This window comes from Typha latifolia, chromosome 11 (assembly GCF_019914945.1).
Source record: "Typha latifolia isolate L0001 chromosome 11, TyphaL0001v2, whole genome shotgun sequence".
Classification (NCBI taxonomy): domain Eukaryota; kingdom Viridiplantae; phylum Streptophyta; class Magnoliopsida; order Poales; family Typhaceae; genus Typha; species Typha latifolia.
Window position 1 is genome coordinate 7,764,533 of NC_133096.1, and position 24,944 is coordinate 7,789,476.

The following is a 24,944-nucleotide window of genomic DNA, read 5'->3' on the forward strand; positions in this document are numbered from 1 at the left end:
CTATTCAAAACAAGGGCAGAGCTTTGACTAAAATGTTAGAGGGTCACTTTAATTTGATGTTTTATATAATTTTTGTTATGCAACATACTACTACTGTCATTTCGACTAAATTATATTGTCATCGATATATTTTGGGGGCTTTTGCAATTTAATTATATTTAATTTTTCAATTTAACATATAAAATTATATTTTTTATAACTAATGCCATATTTTTGTTATAATAGAGCATATTAATTATAAAAGCCCCTATAATTTGCTATGATAATATCACTGTTCAGGTAGTAATATTATTATTATTATTATTCAATTTGTTGTACTAATGGTAGAATATGTGGAGGGAATCACTCTAAAACAAGCCAAGCCATCTAAAGTTTCTGGCAAATTACAAGAGAAAGTAATATAAATTGTTATATTACTGTTATCTTCAAAATAACGATAACAAATAATTAAGGAATAATAACAATATATATATATATATATATATATATATATATATATATATATATATATATATATATATATATCTATCTTATACTATCAACATAAAATCATCGAAGTCCCGGTCGAGAATGGAAAGCAAAGTACGGCGCCAGTGAAGCGGCGTCGTCGAGATTACTCCTCTTCTTCTTTCCACTCTCCTGGTTCTTATTCTTCGCCATCTTCTCTTGCTTCTCCTTCTCTTCTATCTTCTTGTCCTCGGATTTTCTTGACGACGACTTCATCGGGAAAACCTTAGCGATCGCCGGCATGCAAGAGAACTTTGACGCCATCTTTAATATTGCTCTTCTTCTTCTTCTTTCTTTCTTTCTTTCTTTCACTTGCTCTGTGGAAGCTGGCCTTATGGAAGCTTTTATAGGAAGTGGACAAAAACAAAGACAAAGTCATGCAATTTTATTGACTTTTGTCTCCTTGGAAAAGTATATAGATGGCGTTGGCCAATTTCGAGATTGCTTGGTGTGCAAGGACTAAGCAAAGATGTGAAGTGGATGTTAGCAACCGAAGAGGACTCATAGTTTCCGAGTGGTGTGCGACAATGACAAAGGAAATTAAGGGGCAGGTTGAAGGAAGGAAGGAAGAGTTAAGTCTCCAAGTGTAGTAGAAAAATATGCTGCCTCGCCACACACACGACCAATAATTAATGCTCAACATTAGTAGCAGTCATAGGAATACTTTATTTTGGAGTTTTTATATATTAACAACCGATTTTAAGTTTAAAAGCTGTTAGAGAATACTACTTTTTTACATTTTATATATTAACACTCTTTTATTCTTTTAACTCAAGATGTTTTGATAGGCAAAAAAGAAAAAAAAAAAGGTAAACTTTATTTCAATAGATAAATATTTAATATGTTGACTCACGAACTATAATAAGCTTAGTTTCTAACAAAACCAAATAATTTCTGATTAAAAATTTCCAATTTTTTTAAAGAAAATTTAATGTGTGACGTGTGAGGAAAATTAAGATCCTTCTTGTGGAAGACTTGTTAGCTTAGGGGACAAGCATTAGATTCAATGGACAGTCAAAAGAAGAACAGGAGCATAATAACTAAGTCAACTTTGGAAGTATGTGATCGATTGATTTAACCTGTGTTTAGAATACCCTCTCTAATTCATTGGGATTTTCTTGCTGTTGGTGGTCCAGATTTACGATATATATATATATATATATATATATATATATATATATATATAAAATATAAAAACTATATATATATAAAAACAACCAACGTCTCAAATAAATTAAACCTTTAAAGTAATTGAAGAGGAATTATCTTTGCAAGTGAAGTGTAACAGTGACGGGAAATTAAAGGGGAGACGTGGGAAAGTAGTAGTCAACTGCTCCTAAGAATACTTTATTTTGATGTGGGATTTGGTCTCACATGGAGTGCAATTTGAGGCCAAGTCTATTTCATTTTGTTAGACTTTGGATTTGAATTCGAACTCAAATTCGAGTCATGTATTAGAACTTGCCAATTTTATATCCTAATAAAATTTGAACATGAAACCAAATGATTTATAGACCTTCGGTGGACAGTTTTCATACTCTTTAAATTAAAAAATATTGTGCTAAATGCCAAATAAGTGAAAGGCAAACACCCACAAACAAATCCAATAGGATAGTAAAAGATTATGGTAAACTATATATTAGCAAAACTAAAATTAATATTAAATAAGAAATCAATAATTAAGGTGCTAGATATAGAGATCTTTAAATACCCAAGTTAATCACAAATAAGAACTCTAAAAATATATAAACCATAAAGAGTAATGGGAAAGACAAAATTTATATGGTTGAGCGATCCAAACAAACAAAGATGCCAACATGGATGATGCAATCCATCATCTTAACCTTTCCACCCCTACCACGTCACCCTTTCTATCTCTGCATCTAAATAAGATCAAAGTTGGCTTAGCCCTAGTTTTCATAAAATGTAAGTTGTGTTTGGTCTGAGGCTAAGTCTTGAACTTGATTAGTCTTAATTTATTGTAACTTGAACTAGGTTAAAAAAATATAGTATTTAGTTGTAAAGTGGATAAAGTATAATCATTACAATTTGATATGATATGAAATAATAAAAAATTATTAATTTTAGAGAGAAATAAATAAAAATAATATTAATGGACTAAAATACACTTTGGTTTTCATAATAAAAGTGACAGATTTAAATCATGTTAAAAGATAAAATTAAAATTAATTTAAATTTATATTAGAATTTATATTTTATTTATTAGAGAGTGAACTTAGTTAAAAATGAAAAAAAAAATTTATTTGGTTACTGACTAAGAAGCCTGACTAAGCTCAAGAACCCCCAATAAACTTAAAAGCAAACAAGGTAAAAGAATAGGGATGTTCCAACCCTTCTCAATTGCTACTAATCCATCTATTTTTATTTTCCAACTGCCTACCATTGCTACTAATCCATCTACTTTTATTTTCCAATTTTATCTCATACATTTAGATAGATAGCTCTATTTTTTAACCCTTAACTCAAAATCTCAGATTTTCCTAAATTTTTCATATATTTTGATTGTAGGTAAGACTTCTTTTTTTTTTTTAATGTTAATTTCTTACTGGAATTTCCTCAAATATGTACTCCATTAGTAGTTATATATATATATATATATATATATATATATATTATAGTGTGATATATCTGATAATTTTACTCATCAACCAAACAAGGCGTATTGGACTCCCTGAACCAAAGAGCAGTTAGTAAATTTTTCATTCAAAACAAACGGTCCCAATGACATTAATGTTACTATTCTCACACCTAAGCAAGTTATTAAATGACCCAAATATCTTTATCATCACCAAATTAGATTTTATTATATGACCAAACTACTGCAACTTGGCCTGTTTAAATTATTAAGTGCTCTAAATTTAATTAAAACAAACACACACACTCAACCACAGGGCTAGCAAATTATAAAGCATACTCTCCCCTTTACCTCCTCCTATCCACCAAAGTCCAGTCCTCCATGGCTTGCCTACACCCCAAATACTCCTCTCTCCTTTTCCTCCTCTCTCTTATCTCGATTCAGGCGACGGCCGCGACCGCGACCGCCGGCGACGGCGACAGGACGACCCACCTGCACTTCTACATGCACGACAGTGTTTTCGGGCCCAATCGTACGGCAGTTAGGGTCATCCAAGGCCCAATACCACTGCCCGGGTTGCCCGCAAACTTCAGCGACATGTACGTCATCGACGACTCGTTGACCGACGGGCCGAGCCCGACGTCGGCCGTCGTGGGGCGGGCCCAGGGGTTCTACATGTTCGCTTCTCTCAAGGACAGCGCTTTGCTAGTGAACATGAACGTTGTTCTCACTGAGGGGAAGTACAACGGTAGTACACTGGCTATATTGGGCTGGGACCCGATACTGTCGCCGGTGAGGGAGCTATCGGTGGTCGGAGGCAGCGGCCTCTTTCGGATGGCCAGGGGTTATGTTATTTGGAAGACCTACTTGTTTAACATCACCACAGGTGATGCAGTCTTGGAGTTGGACGTTTACGCCATGCAAGTAAAAAAGTGCAGTGTTAGTAATTGATCCCCAAGAGCTTGTGTGTATGTTTTTTATTTTAAAATAATTTATGTGTGTTCATGGATCGATCCTACGAATAATTAAGATGCTTTCTCTCTCTCTCTCTCTCTCTCTAAATATATAATTGAAGATTTCCGTATGGCTAATATTTTTGTTGTGTGTCTGGGCTATTATTGCTTTACGATGCAACTAGTTTTAAATAATTCAAAGGAAAAGTCTCTGTCTGTCTACAAAATTAATTAGGAGAAAGAAGAGCATGGAACTAATTCGGTGCTTGCTTGTTTCTTCTCCTGGACAGCTGACTTCCATGAAGAAAATCAGCAAAATAGTGAGAAGAGGATGGAGATGCGGGGTATCGAACCCCGTGCCTCTCGCATGCAAACCGAGCGCTCTACCGTTTGAGCTACATCCCCTGATCTGTTTTCATTAATTAATTATAAAATTAGAAAAACCTTTAATTCGTCGTCATCTTATCTTATTCCATACAACTTTTAAAAAATAATTTAATAATAACTTATAATTACTATATTGTTTTTAAATTATACATCATTTAATTACACTTCCTCTGCTACAGTTGAGATTCATTTCTCTCTTTTTTTTCACATAAATATATTATGATATCCGTGCAGCCATGTGCATTACCATGCATCTATTATTTATATGTTTACATTATCATACACTACATGACTATATGTCCGCACTATCATGTACTACATGATTATATGTCTGCACTATCATGTATTATATAACTATATATATCTACACTGCCATACACTATATGCATATGTTTTGGCATTGCCACGCATTTGTCCTAATACGAATATATAAATATTTTTAGTTCGTATTTGTAATAAAATTATTACAATTTTACAAAAATATATATATTATTACTAATACTTTACATCTAATTAAGAGTATTTTTGTAATTTAGTATTTTAATATTGTCGTATCAAATATAATTTTACATTTAGAAGAAAAGAAACTGATACGATTGCAGATTCAGGTAAGAATTTTATTTTTTATTAAGTTCGCTACATAGCGTGCAACCCATGCGGATCCAGCCTCAGTGCAGCAGTAGCCATGAGTGTGGCCCTCTCGTTCAATCGTCAAAGCAATGCCAGGTGCATACCTTGAAACCTGCAATGCAACAGTATAATGAGACAGATCTAAATAGCGTGCATTTTATCCGAAGGAAAAAACTTCCAGCCATCTAATTTCATATTTCAGCCAAATTTTTCGAAGAATACGATGGATGCTGAGATTTCACTTGGAGAGGAATGATAATAATGGTGAAAGAACACACAAGCAGTTGAGTAACTAAACACAAATGATAAATCCAGTCTTGATGGAACATGGCACTTTATTTCTACCATGCATTTGCATCTTATTTTGATGTATACTTTTTTCTGTTCAATTGAAGAATTTTTCAATTATTGTGGTGCAGACTACTGGAAAAAACTTGTCATGGTGATTGCCGAGTCATCCAACCATATACGAGGAAAGGCACTTTGTTGGACGAATATGCTAAGGGCAGTATAAGCTAAGGTGTGAAAAAGAGAGAAAATCCTAGAGTCTATTGAAGTTCTAGTTCAAAGAAATATTAGACTTTCAAGGTGTCCCATATTATTTAATTTCTTTATGTAATACATAATTAGGAGTAGCTATTCACCTCTTCATAATGAGATAAGGGACCCCAGTGGTCATCAATACCAAACAAAAGCGCAATTTGGTTCTCTTTTCTTCTCATGAATGCCCAATCCGGATCTTCCAAAAGCTGAAGATCAAGTATCACAATTAGCACGAGAAATTCTATGAGCATATAAGTATCTCGTAATTATACAGTACATCAATGTGTACATTTCACCAACTAAATAGTGCTTCAGATGATTAAAAGAAATTCTAATGGTTGAAAATCAAAAGGATATGCGAACAACTTCTGTTATGCATTGCAGTATATATATTCAGCAGACCATAGGTTACCTTTCTGAACTCTGTCATTGCCATGAAGAGAACATTGCGCATTGTATGGTACTGGACATTCATAACAAAGGTCAGTGTGGTTAAATTCCATCACGAATCATAATTAATTATGAAAACTAGCATAGGAGGGCAATTATTATTCAAGTTCCAAGATAATACGACTAGCATGGACAGAGTAATATTGCATGCCCCTTCAAAATTCAACCTCAAGATATGTAATTCGAGTCATGCATTATGTAGTTAACCAAAAGGAAGAAACAGCTTGCAAATGTATTCTAGTATGTATTTTCAATATATTCTTTCCATTTTTTCGCCCAAGTACCTTCTTTGGCTTCTGGCATTTTGTTATATGTGCTTGTCGATGATTATCACAAAGTTCCTAAAGTATGGAAAATATTAGTTTAGATAATTTTGTATACTTTTCCATAAAAGAACTAGTTATGCAATTAATTGATCAAATTATTTCAACTAAAATCTTTTCTGTCAATTCGTGGACATTAGTGACACATGTCCAGAAAACTGATGTTGGACATGAATAGTTCACCTAAATTATTTTCTGGCAATTCATGGACATTAATAACATGTATCCAGAAAGTTTATGTTGGAGATGAGAAAAAAAAAGACGGTTCTAACCAGTCAGTTCAAGGAGGAGAAGAAGCTAATACAAAGTCCAGGCCCAAATTAAATGAAAGAGAATTTAAAAGAAAGAAAAAAATGTTTCCTAAATATGAATGAACCATTTAATATAACTTCTGATGAAATACTAAAATGTTGAGAATACATGAGGGGTAAACTTACCTGCAAAAGGTGGCTGCAGGTTGCATCAATAGCTGTCACAGACCATGATGGCCCAAGAGATCTTCTGACGATGCTTGTTAAAACTGAAGTTGGAAGTGACCCAAGCAAAGCTATAAAAGAACTAGCAGCTGCACTAAGAATGGAGGACCTACAAAATTGAAATAAAGAAATTTGATTATCCTCTTTGGGTGGAAAGACTATTGGTATTTCAAGTCCAATCCAATCAATTATGACTGTTTTGCAGTTATATGTAAGAAGCTATTATATTGTTAGACCTAACCAGAATAATCTCCAATGTAACACAAGAAAACTGATAAAAAAAAACACAGGCTAAGAGCAATATATTGGAAAAGTACCGTGCAAGTATTCCAATCATGGACTGCTTTAGAGAATCCTTGTTTACAGTCAAAAATGGATAAAGCCCTATGAAAAAAATGACCTGCACATCCAAAGAAGTGAAATGTCAAATACGATATATCATAAAAAAGATATTTAGAGACCAGAAATGACTTGCACATGTTACCTGCTGCTGAAGTCTCTTTAAGATTTCCAAGCACATATATGAACCAATAGAATGCCCAACCTTCAGTAAATAATCAATTACATGCCATCACTTAGGTTATTTGAGATAGATCAAATTGTGATGTGTGAATGCATATCGAGAACAATATATGGATATAAGATGACCATGTACATGAAAATTATATTAGGTAAAATATAACAGAAAATAAAATGTTTACATGGTTCGGTTTATAACCTACATTAAGACTACCAAAAGTCTATTGCGCACGCTAACGAAAGAGAATTATGAACCGTACATACTTCAATTTAATTCAGTAGCTTTAAGCATGAAACCTTGAGTTTGTTTTAACCAATGATAGCCGTGCCAGTGGCACGTGCCATGCTGTGCCACCATCGGCACGGCACGTGCCGGTCGGCAAGGGGCGTGCCAGTGGCACTCCCCCTCGTGCTAATGACACGCATTTATAATATTTTTAATAAAATTTTTAGGATATTTAGAAATATTTTTGGATCTTTAGTATGTCAATCTTTAATTTTTTTGGTTTAAATATATGTATTAAATTTAAAACCTATATTACAATGTTTTATCTTTAGATTATTTTTATAAATAACATATTTTATTAAAGATAAAACAACAGTTGAATATAAATATTATTCAACACATAATATGATTGAATACATTCATTAAAATTAATATTAATAATTAAATACTCCATAATATAATTGAACACATAATAGCATTTAATACATAATTGATCATTCAATACATAATTGATAATAGTTCAATAATTAAAACTAATATCTAGTTGAAGTAGAATGAATCAAATACTTTATTTGCTGGCACAAGAATAACACAAAAATGCTGCGTTAAATACTGTCGATATTCTTCAAAACTAATTCACTGATGATATTGCTCGTTATAACATCTCACATAGTCTTCATACAAATAAAAAATTTATAATTCTTCTATGATATGATATAGATATTGAATATGCATGAGAACGACCGGCATCGACACAGACAAAGGCATACCATATGCATATGTAGATTAAAATTAGAGAATGACAAACGAAAAGTAGTCATGAGTTGTCATTCCAATTTTAAAAAAAGACAAATGAGTTATAATTTCATGTTTGTTAAATGATGATTATGAAAATTAAAGAATGATAAATGATAAAATTTAATTGATGATGATTGATAAAAATAAGAAAAAGTTATAAAAAAAATGGGTTTCATATGTCATATCATGTTTGTTAAAAAAATGAGTAAAGTTGATTTGATAAAGATTGATGAAAATAAAAAAAAATTTAAAAAAATGTCTTTACATTGGCAAATGACTAGCATGGCTCGGCAAGGGGGTGTGCCATTGGCACACCCCGTGCCAAGTTTTGTGCCTCTACTGGCACGGCCATCCATGGTTTTAATTATGGGTTCAAGAAAGTCCTTTGCCATTTTGCCAACAAGGAGCACGGTAGACTTACATTTGACCTCAACCATCTAATTTTAAAATTGCATGCTTGATGACAGAAGTAAATAATATTGGCCTAATAACAATCTCTTTAAGATATTTACCACCCCTAACCCCACAGTGCACCAAAAAAATACTAAATAAAATTGTTCTTCTTTTCAGTTTTTTTTAATTAAATACCAATTGCATTCATTTTCTTTTGTCTTAGATTTTAATTGATGGATGTGATTATGTAAGCCTACTTTTCTGAACTACCTTCTTTATCCAAATTAGCCAGAGCAATGCAAGAGGCCTACTTCTGCTACAATCTAGGGGTTGAAATAGTGCGAGCTAAAAGTCACCTATCAATGCATCAACGGGGTTCAGTCTTTTGCATAGAACAAATCATCCCCTAAGAAAGATTGTGCTTTTCCAGGCTTTAAATTCACTGCTGCCATGATGAAAGTTCTACGGTGGTCATCAAACTATCTAGTTTGTCCTCATTCCATTTGCATACAACCAACTTGAAGCAACCCATCACCAGTATATGCAATTATAAAACTATCCATCAGTAGAGCCTAGAGGTACAAAATGAAACCAACAGGCAACTTATAATATAAAAATAATCATATGCAGTATCACAGCTAGCCTTAAATTAAGGTATGGATTATGACTTCTTCTTTTAAAAATAGAACTGCATCAAACATAATCTTTCCCATCATTAATAGCTAAAACCAAGGTGGTTAAACAGCATCACTGGATTAAGGAAAGATCAATAACAGCAAAGAACATTAGTAGTAGTTTTGCATGGTAAAGAATCTACCAGCACAAGAGGACGTTCGTAATTTTGGAACTCCTGTTCAATGAAGTTAACCTGTATAGGAGAAAATGAAGAAGTAAAAATAGATTGCTGGTTAGCAAGACCACAAGAAAATATTAGTTACAGAAAGGAGGAAATAAATTATTAATTAGCAAGGGTAAATAAAGAAGGCATAAAAGGTTTTATGCTATTATGATTTTTATGTTGAAGTTCCAAGTAGCAAAAAATTTGGAGGAGAAAATACCTTTTCATCAGACTACAAATATCTGTTAGCAATATAGAAACAATATACGAAAAATGAACCTTATGATCAATCTGTTCGTGCAATGAGAACAGCCTTCCGTTCTCCAAATCCTGCCAGAAGTTACATAAGAAATGTATCAAAACTTTTAGAAGAATAAGAATTCACCTAATACTGCCAAAGAAAAGCACAAACACTTGTAACATCTGACATCAATAGCCCTATTCAGTAGAAAAGTAAACCATGTCAAATTGAATATTCTCACAAGGAACACATCAAAATCAAAGTTAGTAATGCTTTACAGATATATATGTTGGGCCTTCACCATCTTACAATAATTCTTAAAATTTGCACTGATGAATGACAAGTTCCTTTTATAAAATTTTGCCTGAGATCCAGATGCTCTGGAACCACTGGTACATTGTTACACTTAAATCACCCTCATTTGCTCTCCCTGGTCGCTTCGCTGAGGCGGGTGCAAGTTCTATGACGTTTCTCATGAAATTATATTTATATTTGGTAGGTATATCAGTTTTGTATCTCATAATTCGAGATATAATATTAAGGCCTCGAAAACATGTTATAGGTTAATCACAAAATTACTACAAAGTGACAATTCACCTGCCTACATTTTTACCTTTTCTCCATGTGAAATGTGCCCTATTGCTGAACAAAAGACAAAAGAGAATTAACAACACAGTAAGGATAATGGATAATTCAAATTACGTAAGTGCACATTTCTTGCCTGTTATAGATGCACGCCCTTCAAGTTCTTCATAGAGAGCTTCCACAAAGTCTCTATAGAATGAAACAATACCTGGACATAACACCCACACAGTCACACGTGCATGATAAGAAAAATTAATGAGAAGACTATATATAAAGCAAACACAAATATGACAAGGATAATAAGTCCTATACCTGGGTTCCCAGGGATAAAAAGTACATGCAGCAATGGTTCTTTAGAGTTCAACTCAAGTAACTCACTCGAAAAGCTGCATTCGATATGGTCAATTGTGTTAAAATTCAATGTTTTGTTATCTTGATTACAAAAATATAAGTGTGTAGCTGTACAAGCAAATGCTTCTGAAAGCCGGATAATTCTAATTCTGTTGTTATGCAGGCAAACACCTGGAGACATCACATATCCGGCTAGTGGCCCGTGTTCTTGCAAAAGATGGCAAACTTACTTTGTCCATTGACCCAGTATACCTTGCAGTGCAACAGCAAGCCCTCCTAAACAAGCTGAAACACTTAATGGTAAAAAGTTTTAGTCCAAGATGTCTTTGAGGAAAAAACAGAAAAGAAAAATTCATGATAGCGGCCAAAACTAGGGTTACAGAAAATCATCATTACAAGGACTGGAAAAGTCTATCATTACAAGGACTAGAAAAGTTTATCTTTCAAACACCAGAATGGAGTATCTCTGTCAAATAATTGATCAGAGCAAATCCTAACAAATTGGTGTATGTGTTCTTACTGAGCAGCATCAGTAGGACAAAAATTAACACACCAAAAAGGTGAAGTGATGAACATTACTTAGATAAAACATAACACTTGGGAAGAAAAATTTGTATCATTCACAAAAGCACAGGAATCAAACTATTCCACTCAACAGCGTCATTGCCCCAAGAGATGGTCCAATTGCGAGCCCATTAGGGCCATCGACTAGAGAGGTCATTTTTAATACCCGGTAATTTCAAGGAATCAAATGCCAGCTTTGTTATAAAAAAAAAAGAACCTGGAGAAACTGCAACAAGACCCTATGATCTTTTACAAACGCTCTGCAAGCTAAGGTATTCCGTAAATAGAACCATGCCTACTTTCGTTTTTATTAACACTGAGACCACAAAAGAGTGTTCTTTCACAGACCAGTTGTGAATCAAGATGAAACCATGATATGACAACAACAAAATTGTATTAATAGGTATTCAAATTTTAACTTTAAAAGTGCCCACTTCGAAATGTTCATTTTTAGGCTCCCATTTGTAGTGAGACCACCTTCTTAAAAGAATATTACAATTTCTAAACAAAGAAAAGAGGGGGGGTGGGGAAATAGTAATCTTCATTTTTCTCAATATACCTGATTCCTCCACTCTCCCGAGAGATACCGTTAAGCATCTAAAAAACAGCAACGATAACAACAAAATTAGTGACTTAATTGTTATTCGCAGCCCTAAAATGACTATTTTTTAGCGATATTTGATTCCTCAAAAATAATCCTCATTCTATCGATACCAATTAACACATCAAATAATTAAGAAAATTCGTATATAGACAATCTAACTTGCTTCCAAGAACCCTACTTGAGACAAATTTGCCTAAAATCTCAGAAGAACTCGGAAAATTTCGATAAATTGCAACAAATCGAATTGAAGGTACTTTCTAGACAAGGAGATAGAAGACATCGAACAAATGCCACGATTTCAATCGGAGGACTTCGACGCTTACACATTACTCCAGAATATCTGGCTTCCAAGTTCAGACGAAAGGAAGAAAAATGGAGGCGAGCATCGTTAAATTTTAGCCATCGCTCATATAAATAGTCGGCAGTAGTCCGCGATTTCAACATTTAAGGGGTGTTAAATGCAAATATTCTTTACATAATTCTTCTGATTAGCCCATACTGACGTTTTACCCCTGAAAATGTTGAAAATTCTATTCATCCATCATTTAAAGAGCTCTGACATATATATTGCTATTTGTTGATATCTTTGTTAAGATAACATATATATATATATTTTAAAATAAAAATTCACCGATTTTAGTCATTATGAATTTATGATCTTCAAAACTTTATATATACATCATTTAGATCAACTTTGGTTTTGATTAATATTTGGTGGATGATGGTTGGCTAACTTTTTTTTTTACATAATGTGATTTTGAAATCGGTACTGAAAAATTGGTATCGAGCATGAAAACTGACTATTATAGCCGTTAGATTAAAATTATAATTTTTAAGAAGGTATTAAAGTATTTATCAAATAAATTAGAGTATACGAACCTAATGCATCTTATTGCCCATGTGTGTAACATTACAACCCAAAGCTCATTGGAAAATTAATTTGCCACTCAGATGGTTAAATATTCTATGAGCATTCTCAGGTCTGAAAGTTAACTGTCACCGGGACATTGTAGAATTTCCATTCTATAGGAAATAAGAAGTTTACTAGTGTTGCATTATACAATTTATGCCAAATTAACTACTTAATATTAGTTGTATCTAGTGCTACATTCGAGTCGAGCTTGATCGAGTTGAGCTCTATTTAAACTTTGCTTATCACTTCGAGCATATTTTGTGCTACCATTTGATAAGCAGATTTAAGCCTATATCAAATCAATCTTAATCAATTTTGAGTCGAGCCGGATAGAATCGGTCTTTATTCAACACCAATCCAGTTGCTCAAGCTTGACTCATTTCAAATACGAGCCCTAGTTGTAACACTTACACAGGCATGTCACAACTAAGAAAGTATGATTGAGGTGCAATAAGCATTTCTATTAGCAAATATAGAGGTACATGAGTCACAACATAATAAGAATGTACATGATAGAGAGAGAGAGACAGGCAGAGAGCTTCTATCTTTCCCCTCTTTGCTCTGGTGTAAGTCCTCCCTTGCCACAATTTGGGCAGCCCTTTAGACCAAAACCTTGGCAATCAAAGCACCTGAAATTAATAGAAATGTTGAGTTGAGAAGCCTTTGGTGGTCATGCATATCTCTCCAAATTTAAGTGGTATGAGAAGAAGAAGGGAAACAAATTAAAAAAAAAAAAAAAAAAAAAAAAAAAAAAAAAAAACTTACTTCCATCTCTCAAAAATGTTCCCATTCTTCTTGTTCTTGCCTGTCCCCTGCATATATCATTAGATTCCACTAATTAGAGGAGTCTCAAATTCAACTAATTAAAAGAGTTTCAAGACTATAATATGACAGCCTTGCAATCATATTAAGTAATGTCATCTTTTACTAATGCTTATTTTATATCCACTTATAATTAACAGAGCAGCATAGTCTATCTTCATGTTAACATAGACGAGCCATTTAATTAGGATGAATAGTAATTAGGTATATGTATATCACCTTACACCCTGGACATTCAATTGCACCTTTTCCACGACATTTTTGGCAGCTCTTTGATACCTGCAAGGACAATCCTTTATTTGAATCTAAGTTTCATATATGCATAATACTCAGGGTAGAAGTCAATTTCACATCTATAATCTAGTTTGTTCGAGGTGTTCAGACTCTTGCGGTCAAAAGAATTAGCCTCTTTGTCTAGTCTATAATAGCTCGTTATCGAACAAATAAAAAAAGAAACTACTGAGTAATTTTATTTAGTAAACGCCATCTAAGAGGATGGATGAAGTTTAAATCTAACCTGTGTAGGAGCTACACCTGCAGATTTTGATGCCAAGATCTCAGTTTTCTTGGCCTTCACTTGCCATCCAAGGCAGTGAAACTGGGTATAAGTTGCAATAGAGGAAGCAATGGCCATCTCCATTGCCAAGATCTCAGTTTTCTTTCTACTGCTGCTCACTGGAAGAGATGGAAGAAGATGAGAGAAGCAACTGGCTTTATCCAGATTATGCTTGTCAGGTTAGAGAGATGAGAAGTAGCAGAGACTTTAGAGCCACAAATACGGCCATTCCTACTCCTGGCCCCATGAGGAACAAAAGGGGGTTATCTGAAAAGTCTCCAATATTATGGACTGTGCTAATATTATCTTTTAAATCAGGGTGGTTTTTGAGAAAAAAGAAGCAATTCGGATTTCGGGCCCAACTTCAAACCCGGTCTATGTAATATTAGGTCTGACTCATCAAACAATTGGGTCGGATTCTGACTTAGGCCCGACTCCACTAACAATAATAAACTTATAACCCAATACTCAAATACTATAATATATTAGATTATAATTTCACATATTTTAAACATAAAATTTTAATTATTATATTAATTATACCGGATTTCATCCGGTGGGGTAATTAAATTTATAATCAAGCCTAAATATGGCTCAATTATAGGTCTAGTCTCATAATTTAAATTCATCTGTCTATTGGAACCAAAAATTTTATGGCATGTATAAATATGAAGTACGAGTTAATATGCAATAATGCAAATAATGAAATAAACATGGCACAAAAAAGGAGACGTTGCCGTGTGTACTCTAATTCCTCGAAGCTGGTTTGAAGACGATCAACATCGGAGTGCATCTCCTTCTTCAAACTCATCGAAGCAATTGTTCGACGATGCATATTGCTTGAAGCCTAGACTAGATAGCTAAAAGCTCGGTGGAGCCTAAAATGTCTTTGTATCTAAGAAGGGTTGGCTCTTTGTCCAGCCTATATCTAGTCTTCGGACTCATGAATGATTAAAAAAAATAGCTTAAGTAGAGTTGGTATATATCTTCCCCATAATTTATACTTTCGACTCTAATTCTAAATAATATTATAAATAAATTATTTAATAATTTAATGATTTAGCTTGACTCGATTGATCGACTTGAAGAAACAACTATGCAACCCTAGGACTTAGAGAGGGGTTTCAGCACATTGTCTATCTAGTATCTAACATTTGGGATCGTAGTGATAGAAACAAGAAACCCACCCACCCTTTAATTAATCACAGCCGTACCTTTTAGATACTTCGTTCCTTCGCGCCGTCGGATTCGGAGCTCCGGTTCTTTTATAATCGCCGCAGTTCCTCGCTCTTGACGGTTGCGGGAAGGCGATTTCTGGTGAGCAACTCCTTTTCGTAATTTTCTTCCTTCTTCGACTTCCAAGATCGTATATTTCCTTGAAAAAAGGAGTAATTTTTAACCTTCGATTGATAGAGTGGAGACGGTGTGATGCCTTTCGTGCGTAATTATTATTTATTACGATCGAAGAAGTTTTCTTCTTGGTTGGATTTTTAAAAAGAAAAATTGGTAAGAATTAGGTGATGGGTTGTTAGATTTGAGACGGAAAGGTTACACTTCGTTTTTCTCCTTGCTAGTTCTACCGTCAAAATCAAAATTATGCCTTTCTTTTCTTTTCTCTTTTTTTTTTTTTTTTTGTCTCCTCGATTAATCAGAGTGAGTGTACAATACAAATCTGCAAGTTCTCTTGTTATTAAGTTGGTAGCTAGTCTAACAGGATGCCATATGTATGTAGGGGTGAAACCATCATTTTCAAGTCAATTAGTTACATACTGATATATGATATGTTCGAATCGTTTGTTGATGCAATAACACGTTAATTGTTGTAGCACGTTGTTGCTTATCTACATAATATCACATGTGTTCTGGATTTGCGCCCTGGTGTATTGACAAATGCAACTGAGTGAAGAAATTGATTTTGTTGTAATCTCAGCAAAGTAGGTAATAACATGTTTCCATTGCTTAAACTGATTATTGTCCTTTTTAAATAGTTGCAATTTCTTTCTTTTGTCATTCAAAGTTCCTTTTTTGGGATAAACACAATTATCTGCAAAATTGTCAAATTTTTGGAGTATTCTCATCTTTGAGTCGCTCTAGCCAATCCATACTGTTAGGATTAGAAATTCCCTAAATTATCATGGGGAAAGAATTTGTTGTTAAATATTTGAGTTAATAGTTCACCTTCCCCTTAGTTATTCTAAGCAACTTCAAGAATTTTTATTACATGCTATCAGAATATTTTATTATTCAAAATGGGTGGATCTAATAACACATTCATGTGAATTCTTGACTTTCAAGTCTGCTATCAATTGGTTATTGAATTATATAGTTCACTTTTAGTATCACATTGTTGTATATCTCTATTTAAGCTTGTGATATCACATTCTTAGTTTTACTAGATTGTGCAACATGTTTTTTTAATCTTTCTTAAATTTCTGCTTTTTCGTATGATATCATTGTGGAAATTTATATTGACAAATCTTGTTTTAAGCATCACTCCATTTATGACATTGTTGATTCCCCTGTGCCAAACTGGTATGATTATCCTACTAATTCATTTGTTCTTGCTGACCGCTAATCTTTGTTTCCCTTTTTTCTTAATTTTGCAAATAGCTTCTGAACAACTCTAGCTAGCCTCTATGACTGATTCTTCACCAGATATAGCAGGAAAGAGTATGGTAAGAGATCTTTTAGATACCCTAATTTTGTAATGTATAGTGGTCCCTTCTTTTTCACTTAAGTTTTAATACCATAGATTTGTGGATGTCTTAGAAATAGAAAATATCTTGTTATTGCAATTATTTAATCTGTGAGTAAGCATTCTAGTTTCTGGAACTAAAGGATGCTGTTTAACTTGCATGCACTTTGCTTGACTTTTACTGGTATATTAGGTGAGCATTTGTTATTTTATCTGTGGTTGCTTTGTTTCCTCAGGATGACCAAGCAGAGCAGAATTCTGCTGTCTGTAACTTACCTGGCTATGATACATATGCCCCAGAGCAAGTGATGGCAGCCAAAAGAGAATGTCAAGGACAGAAGCCTTGCTTGTCAGCAGGATGTCCTCAAAAGATTGTTTCTTATGAGTCGGAATCAGAGTCGATGTATCTCCATGATTCACAACCAGCTGGCGGAGATATAAGAAATGAAGACAAAGTTCTTGGCAATCCACAACAAGGCGCATTTTCCCCACATCTACTTGCTTCTGTGAATTCAGAGGGATTGTACTCTGGAATGGGAAAAGCTTCTATAGATCCATGTTATGCTAAACCACTTTGGTCTACAGCGTCATCCAACTGTATTGGTCAAGCTACAAAATCTCTGAACAAGGTATACTTCCTTTCTTTTGAAACGTTAGTTATCCCTAACATTGTTTTCACTATCCTGCTTTGCTAATTAAGACTAATATCAGAAGCGATGAACCTACCAGTGGTGTTTCAGACTATATTGTGGTTAAGCGCCTTGATTACATAAAACCCATTTGTTTAAGAGTTCATTAATATATGTGTTGCAACATCTTCATAACCTAGTAGGCTTTTAATATATTAAATATCTTTTTAGGACATCAGAAAGATCATAAGACACTTTCTTCTTCTTTATGAATATGAAGATTGTAATTAACTTTCAAATTTGGACTAGAATTCATAGAGTAATGGCTCATCAAGCAGATGACGTGTGCTGACTGAGAGGAATTTATTATAATCATATTGAAATAACTTGTGGCAATTTTCTTACTTTATTATTTACCATAATCGTAAATTAGTGATAACTATTGATTGGAGCTTTACTTTTATTTTTTCCATTCGTTTTGTTAGAACTTAGAAGGTATTTGTTGACATGGTTCTCATTGCAAAATCTATTTGTTTTCTTTCTGTGTTTGACTTCTTATTCTTGTGATGGATCTTTTAGGCTCCAATACAGCTAATTGGATCTTCTAGATATTACCGGTGTGGCGATGAGATCCCCTCACTTTCTAGTCAAGGTCAGGTTCGATCTTTCCATCGAAATAGTCTTAAAAAATCTAGGCCAATCAGCCAGGTTGCAAGCAGTAATGGCCACTTTAGGATGGGTGAGAAGATAAATTCATGCAGAAACTATGAAGTCCCAATTGAGCTCACTCATGCTTCCAAGGCCAGTAGAGGGAAGAGTTCTCTGACATTATCTTCGGAGAAAGATGATTCCAGCCTCCCCACTTGTAGAGGGATTTCTTCACTTTCTAGTCAAGGGGAAGGTCGACATTTCCATGGAAATAGCCTAACAAATTCTATGCCAATCTGTCAGGTCACAAGCAGTAATGACTGCTGTAGGATGGGTGAGAAGATGAACTCATGCAGAACCTATGAAGTCCCAGTTGAGATTGTTCATGCTCCCTTGGCCTGTAGAGGGAAGAGTTCTTTGAAATTATCCGCAGAAAAAGATGATGTCAACCATTCCACTTGTAGACGGATTTCTTCACTTTCTAGTCAAGGGCAAGTTAGACATTTCCATGGAAATGATCTTACAAAATCTACGACAATCAGTCAGGGTGCGAGCAGTAATGACCAGTTTAGGATGGGTGAGACGAGTAACTCATGCAGAAACTATCAGGCCTCGACTGAGCTCGTTCGTGGCCCCCGTTCCAGCCGGGGGAAGAGTTCTTCAACATTATCCGCCACAAAAGATGATGTCAACAAGTCCATTTGTACAGGCCAATATAACCAACCGGATTTTCCTATTAAGTATGAACAAGCCAAGTTCTTTATGATAAAATCGTTCAGTGAAGATGATGTTCATAATAGCATCAAGTATAATGTTTGGGCTAGCACCTCAAATGGGAACAAAAAGTTGGATGCTGCTTTTCAGGAGGCACAGATGGTAATGAAGGACAAGGGTGCAAAATGTCCGATCTTCCTATTCTTTTCGGTGAGTAAATAATGGTTCTCTTCTGCTTTAGGGTGTACTAATCTACAGTTTCTATTTATTTTTCTTTTATAACAATAAACAAGTCATATTTTTTTTCTTAATTTTCTTCATGCTACATTATGCATTTGAATCGGCGAGGCTGTTTACTTGTTTCAGATAACAATAGTCAGATATGAAAACCTTATTCCTTTTTTTTGCTGCGTTATCTTAGAGATAATGTTTTATATTTGAAACCAAAATTTTAACTTGATACCATTTTATTCCTAAACTTTCATTTGATCTTTCGAGCAGAATTTTGAACCTTATACTTGAAATGTGGGTTTCTTTGTTAGGTTCAGAAAAATATATCTCAGTCAGACCTGTGAAAAATCTTTGAGCATCCCCACATTAGTGATCTGTCTGCTAGTTCACACAAATCCAAAGTACTTTTCTTACCTAATATTTCTTTCTAAATAATTTTAATCTCTGCAAGTCCTTGTACCTAAACATTTTATTCAGCAGCTTCTGAGTTCTGACAGTTCAGATCTTCTATCTCCAGTTATAATATCCTTTGGCTGTTTTAAATTTCCGTCATCTAAAATTTTCCACCATCTCCTTAGGACATGATGATATTCAACGATAATTTTCACCGGAATTCTCATTTTTTTTTTCAGGTTAACGCGAGTGGGCAATTTATAGGATTGGCTGAGATGATAGGCCCTGTTGATTTCAAGAAGAGCATGGATTTTTGGCGACAAGGTAGATGGAACGGCTTTTTCCCACTGACATGGCATATCATAAAAGATATTCCTAACAGGCATTTTCAGAATATCACACTTGAGAACAATGACAACAATGTTGTCACTTTTAGCAGGGATACTCAGGAGGTACTATTTTCAATTTGCTTCCTCATGCATTATGTACATAACCGTGTTGCTCTTCTGCATCACATTTTCGTTATTAATGATGAAATGAAAGAAACTTTAGAGTAACTTCTTACTACCAACACACATGATTGCAATTCGTTCTGAGTTAGATAACCTGGTATGTTGTCGTTATTGGGAATCTTAGACAACTTACAAGTTACAAGTTACAAGTCAGATATGTTAGATGGCTTGTTATAAAAGAAACAACAAAAGAGGGAATAAAATTCAGGATAGTAATGACAGTGGACCTATTTTTCAATTCCATTTTTGGTTGATAACAAGTGGGCGTCGGCAATTTGTGTTTATTGTTATTGACTGTTGAGTGCAACTTATAATTTTCATCCTTTCTGCATTCATATACTTTTGGGTTCCCCATTGCAGATAGGACTTCTACAAGGCTTGATGATGCTAAAAATTTTCAAGTGTTATCCATTGGGAACATCAATACTAGATGACTTTGATTTTTATGAAAATAAGAAGTCACTCCGCAACCTTAAAAGTACTCTTGCATCACCACCTTTGGAAGTTGAGTCCATCGACAAGGGTAATTCTATGGTAAATATGCTTTCCATTACCTTATGAGAGATGATATCTTTTCATAACATTTTTATTCTTACACATAAAACTTCTTGGTGCTATTAGGCTGCCAAATTACATGTTAACAGAATATTCCTTGTGGATATCCTGCATTTTGTGTTAATTTGTTCATTTCTGTGCTTTGCAGAATCACTTGGAAGCACGAGTACGAAGTATGAGTTTTTCTACAAGGCCCAGGAGATTTATGTCAAATATTTGCTAGGTACCTTAACAAATTGCTCAATATTAACCCTTATTGGAACTGAATCTAGCATTCCCTTCAGTTTCAGGAAACTGAATAAGATATCTATTACCATCTGGTTTCCTAATTTCTGGGAAGTTGTACTTTTTGTGCAAACTTGTCTTCAAACTGTAGATATTGTCCTCAGAGACATGGAAATAATTATGAACTTGTAAGTGGCTTTACTTGAAGCAAGCTATATCCTTCGGAGACTATTCAGAATGAACGAGGAAAAACATCTTCCAGGTTAGCTACATGTATATAGTCATTTATTAGTTGTCAGAGATAAGATAATTGGTTTATATTCAAATTATATGGGTTGTTCTGAATAGATCTTGTAACGTTCTATCTATACACACACACACACACACACTAGATGTTCAGACATTTAGATAAGTGAGGATAGTCCCGCAAATTTAGTTATTTGTCTCTGGGTGGGCCAAGCTCTCAACCTCCCCATGTAAGGTGGGTGTCTCTATCTCCATATCAGCCATAATGTTGCTTCTTTCAAAATTCAAGCTTTCTATGCATGCAATCAACCAAAAGTTGTGGCATCACAACCATTGCATGCAGACCTTTGTATCTCAGAGGCCTTGAAGAGAGTAAGGGTGGAACAGCGCACACTCCACCTGGCCGCTTAACTCGTCGAGCTGTTGTCGGTTTATTATTGGTGATGAATAATATCTTTATCAGGTTGGTAGAGCAATATCATCAGCCACACTGTGACTCCCTTCTATGCTTACTATGTATTTATTCAACGAAAAGAACACCTTGTATATGCTTTCATATGTAAGTGGCTTTGTATGTGGACTGATTGTCAAAGTATCCAGGTTGCAAGAACGACTTGTTATTTATTCTACTACAGACTTACTCATTGGTTGACTTATTGTTTATTTTTGTTGGTTCTGTGTTGCATTCATGGCAATTAGTCTAAACGATACTTGAACTCTTCATTTCCAAAATAATTTTTTTTTCTCGCACCCTCTATTATTGACTTATTGTTGAAACTGTACCTTTCTATTGTTCTAGGGGCTTTATTACATAGGAGCACTCCTTTGATTTGGAGAGGAAAAAAGTAATCAAATGATGGTTGGCAATTGAGATTCCCTTTTGTCAAGTGGGAATTTATGCAGCTTATTTAATGGATACATGATCTATTTAAGTCAATGTACTCAATGTTCATACCAGCTAAATCAATAGGGTTGTAGGCCGAATCTAACTTCCACTAAACTTTGCTGGAAGATAACAAAGGAAACCTTTAGATGCCTCCACTCATGGATCTAATGCAGCTTTCTTCTCTTTTCTTTTTCTTTTATGTGAAAAGAAAAGGTTTGGCCTTCAGTTGCTTTAGCATCTAAGGATATTTGCCCTCTTTCTGCAAAGATAGGTCCATTTGTATGTATTTACATATATATGTTTTTGCGTGTTGATCAACAAAACCCTGTCCACTTCACTGGCTAAATCTAAAATATAAAGTATAAATGGAAATAGAAATGTATAGTTTGAGGATAAGTAGGTTTATAGATGTATTGATGCAGGATAAATGCAGGAGCCATGGTTCAGTGGGCAATTTAATGTAGAATTCATATTTCACATGCAGCAAGTGTTCTATCTAATCCTAGTTTCATATAAATATGCATGTCTTGATACATATTCATTGGCATAATTAGGAACTTTTATATAAACTACAATTTCAACTAGCCAACTAATGTGCAATATGTTGCAATTTATACTTATCTTTTCTTATTAATTGGTAAGCTGGAATTATTTTAGAGAAACAAATTGGATGAGGTACTTAAAAGTACCATCATAATTTTGTGGTGTGACATCTTCGTTCATATGGGAAGTGAAAATTTTATTTTCTTTGGTTCTTGGACTTCAAACCAAAACCCATATGGGAAGTCCAATTTTATGCAGTCAATTTTTTTTCTTTGATTAATCAATAACTTCTACCCATTATCTTGTATTAAAGAAGGAAGGGTTAAATATATTTTATTATTATGTAAATATGCTTAAAATTACTTTACCGTTGTCTTTTAAAAAATTTTAAACTAATTTTATATTTTAATTTAATTGAACTACATCAAAATGATCAAAATATTTTTATTGTGTTTGTAACGAATGACATGTATATTTTTGAGATAATATTGCTAAATAATAAAATAGTCATTGCGTTCAGTTAAATTTGATAGAAAAGTTAATTGCCTCATTTTAATCAGAAGTACATTAATTTAACTCATTTGAAATTTTTTGAAGTATAGCAGGTAAAATAATTTTGATATAAGTACACGGTGATAAAATATATTTAATTTTAGAAGAAAAAAAATATATATTTGCCATCTATGGAGAAATAAATTTGATATAAAGAAAAGATATTTTTATTTTTGGCATGCTCCTTTTATACTCTTATGGGTTTGAAGTTGGACTTTCGATATGTTCCTCCCAAGTATACAAAAAGAAAAGAACCACGCATCAACTCCTTATAAAATCCAAAAGTAAAACAAGTGAGTGGGCAAGCAATGGCTTTTGTGGGCATTCAAACAAGAGACCTTCTGCCATCATACTAGGGAGGTGTGCACTCTCTCCTTCTCAATAGTTTACAAGAGGACATAGCTTTATCACCACATTGTGTTGTGTTAGCTCTTAGATTCTTTCTCCTCTCATGTCATTCACTGCATGAGTGAGTGTGTGTGTGTGTGAGAGAGAGAGAGAGAGCAGTGGCACCTTCCAAAGATACTCCCTTGTCCTAGAAGCCTGGGTGATATCTCCTTTAAAGTGTTCTACATCTTAAAAAAAAGAAAAAGAGAGAGATAGGAATTGTAAGTATTTTGTGCTTTATTTCTCTTCCTTTAAATCACTTCCCTCCCCTTTCCCTTTTTGTCTTTTACTTTACCTCCCATGCCCATTCACTTCTTTCATTTGCTAAAATAGATGTAGGAGATGGAAGTACACTACTAAGAAAGGACAAGAATCTGGCTTGTTTCCTAGCTTTTACAAGGCTAGTAGGATTGAAACAAGCAACAATGGTTGGAATTGAGCCACCTTTGAAAGCCAAAGAGCATCAACAAAGAATACTGCCCATATTATATTAACAATGTTAGCTTCACTCACTGAAGTGTAGAGCTATTTTTCTATAGTCACCTCTGTATTTGAAATCTCTGCTCATTAGCAAGTTATGCTGCTCTGTCCCAATAGGACTAGTTTTGGATTTGTTTACAGTAAAATGTTGTGAATTTTACATTGATCTAACACATAGTGCCATGCACATTATTTACATTGCTTTGCTGCCTAATTAATGCAGAGGACAGTGTTTGTCTGATCAAATTTACAGTGAAAGGGAATAGGGACCATCACTGAAGCAAAGGGCCCTTGTCAAGGGCATATATGCCTTCAGTGTAGATCAAGCTGCCCTTCTGTACTCCTCTCTTAGTAGAGAAGAACCATTAAGCCCTTAAGGAGCAAAATGTATTATTATTGATTTGGGTTTAGGTGGCGTTTGAATGTAGTTTTAACTTCTGAACCTGAGAGAGAGAGGAAGAAGGGAGAGGAAAAATAAAATTAAAATAATAGTTTGCAGAAGTGATGTCTTTTTAAGAATAGATTGCCCTATAATTTATTTTACCCTTAACTGGTGTTTGAATACTAAATTAGTTTAGTGCTCGGTAAACTGCTTCAGAAATAAATTTATATCACATCCAAAGACATCTAAATCAATCATTGTACTTTCTTAGAAAAAATCTTCAATTTAATGTCACGAGTCCACTTCACAGAAAAGAACGAAAAATTAGTGCTTGCAAAATGCTTTAAAGATAAATCTAAACCACATCCAAACGCATCTAAATCAAGCGTTGTACTTTCATTGAAAATCTTCCAATAATGCCACGAGTCAACTTTAAAGAGAAGTATGAGAACATCAAATATCCTTCTTTCTGAATATAAATTTAATCTCCAAATTTCCCATTTTATTATTCTCTTGATTAACCCAAGTTTCAATGATTAAAATCAAACCAAAGATCTAGACTAATTAATTAGGAACAATTATTATAACATT

The 24,944-nt window shown here is 34.1% G+C and overlaps 4 protein-coding genes and 1 non-coding gene across 16 annotated transcripts; 2 read left to right on the top strand and 3 right to left on the bottom strand.

Moving 5' to 3' along the window:
- Positions 1-3,700: 3,700 nt before the first annotated feature.
- On the top strand, positions 3,701-4,054 carry LOC140797768 (dirigent protein 21-like). Its single transcript, XM_073151416.1, has one exon. The coding sequence runs from the start codon at positions 3,701-3,703 to the stop codon at positions 4,052-4,054; it is 354 nt and encodes a 117-aa protein (XP_073007517.1).
- Positions 4,055-4,388: 334 nt separating this feature from the next.
- Positions 4,389-4,461, bottom strand: TRNAA-UGC (transfer RNA alanine (anticodon UGC)). Its single transcript has one exon. It is a non-coding gene; the product is annotated as a tRNA-Ala (tRNA).
- Positions 4,462-4,965: 504 nt separating this feature from the next.
- Positions 4,966-12,400, bottom strand: LOC140797605 (uncharacterized). Of its 7 annotated transcripts, none has more exons than XM_073151192.1 (14): positions 12,308-12,371; positions 11,940-11,977; positions 10,988-11,101; positions 10,778-10,851; positions 10,602-10,673; positions 10,494-10,522; positions 9,919-9,969; positions 9,619-9,669; positions 7,350-7,409; positions 7,183-7,265; positions 6,827-6,974; positions 6,029-6,079; positions 5,718-5,822; positions 4,966-5,185 (listed from the first exon to the last, which is right to left on the bottom strand). In XM_073151192.1, exons 2-14 carry the CDS (start codon positions 11,975-11,977, stop codon positions 5,048-5,050), a joined length of 1,014 nt encoding a protein of 337 aa, XP_073007293.1. In that variant the 5' UTR covers positions 12,308-12,371; the 3' UTR covers positions 4,966-5,047. The 7 variants fall into 7 exon arrangements, with proteins under 7 accessions (XP_073007293.1, XP_073007296.1, XP_073007294.1 ...); XM_073151195.1 differs by having other exon boundaries at positions 10,988-11,109; positions 12,308-12,337; XM_073151193.1 differs by having other exon boundaries at positions 11,047-11,109; positions 12,308-12,329.
- Positions 12,401-13,337: 937 nt separating this feature from the next.
- LOC140797607 (uncharacterized) lies at positions 13,338-14,492 on the bottom strand. The gene is made up of 4 exons (XM_073151200.1): positions 14,237-14,492; positions 13,939-13,998; positions 13,663-13,709; positions 13,338-13,526 (listed from the first exon to the last, which is right to left on the bottom strand). Exons 1-4 carry the CDS (start codon positions 14,357-14,359, stop codon positions 13,439-13,441), a joined length of 318 nt encoding a protein of 105 aa, XP_073007301.1. The 5' UTR covers positions 14,360-14,492; the 3' UTR covers positions 13,338-13,438.
- Positions 14,493-15,417: 925 nt separating this feature from the next.
- LOC140797604 (uncharacterized) lies at positions 15,418-21,777 on the top strand. Of its 6 annotated transcripts, none has more exons than XM_073151186.1 (7): positions 15,418-15,592; positions 16,886-16,950; positions 17,207-17,599; positions 18,179-19,171; positions 19,825-20,037; positions 20,458-20,631; positions 20,801-21,777. In XM_073151186.1, the coding sequence occupies exons 2-7, from the start codon at positions 16,912-16,914 to the stop codon at positions 20,873-20,875; spliced, it is 1,887 nt and encodes a 628-aa protein (XP_073007287.1). In that variant the 5' UTR covers positions 15,418-15,592; positions 16,886-16,911; the 3' UTR covers positions 20,876-21,777. The 6 variants fall into 6 exon arrangements, with proteins under 6 accessions (XP_073007287.1, XP_073007291.1, XP_073007289.1 ...); XM_073151188.1 differs by having other exon boundaries at positions 15,575-15,609; XM_073151189.1 differs by lacking the exon at positions 15,418-15,592 and adding an exon at positions 15,763-15,781.
- Positions 21,778-24,944: the final 3,167 nt, after the last annotated feature.

Excerpts from the sequence above, each read along its gene's own strand:
- LOC140797607 (XM_073151200.1), bottom strand. The coding sequence starts at position 14,359 with ATGGAGATGGCCATTGCTTCCTCTATTGCAACTTATACCCAGTTTCAC. Across the intron at positions 13,999-14,236 it reads CAGGTGTAGCTCCTACACAG|GTATCAAAGAGCTGCCAAAA; the intron begins GTTAGATTTAAA and ends TTGTCCTTGCAG. Across the intron at positions 13,710-13,938 it reads TTGAATGTCCAGGGTGTAAG|GGGACAGGCAAGAACAAGAA; the intron begins GTGATATACATA and ends TGATATATGCAG.
- LOC140797768 (XM_073151416.1), top strand. The coding sequence starts at position 3,701 with ATGTACGTCATCGACGACTCGTTGACCGACGGGCCGAGCCCGACGTCG.
- LOC140797604 (XM_073151186.1), top strand. The coding sequence starts at position 16,912 with ATGACTGATTCTTCACCAGATATAGCAGGAAAGAGTATG. Across the intron at positions 16,951-17,206 it reads ATATAGCAGGAAAGAGTATG|GATGACCAAGCAGAGCAGAA; the intron begins GTAAGAGATCTT and ends TTGTTTCCTCAG. Across the intron at positions 19,172-19,824 it reads CGATCTTCCTATTCTTTTCG|GTTAACGCGAGTGGGCAATT; the intron begins GTGAGTAAATAA and ends TTTTTTTTTCAG.
- LOC140797605 (XM_073151192.1), bottom strand. The coding sequence starts at position 11,977 with ATGCTTAACGGTATCTCTCGGGAGAGTGGAGGAATCAG. Across the intron at positions 10,852-10,987 it reads CGGATATGTGATGTCTCCAG|CTTTTCGAGTGAGTTACTTG; the intron begins GTGTTTGCCTGC and ends TATCGAATGCAG. Across the intron at positions 10,523-10,601 it reads AGGGCGTGCATCTATAACAG|CAATAGGGCACATTTCACAT; the intron begins GCAAGAAATGTG and ends TCTTTTGTTCAG.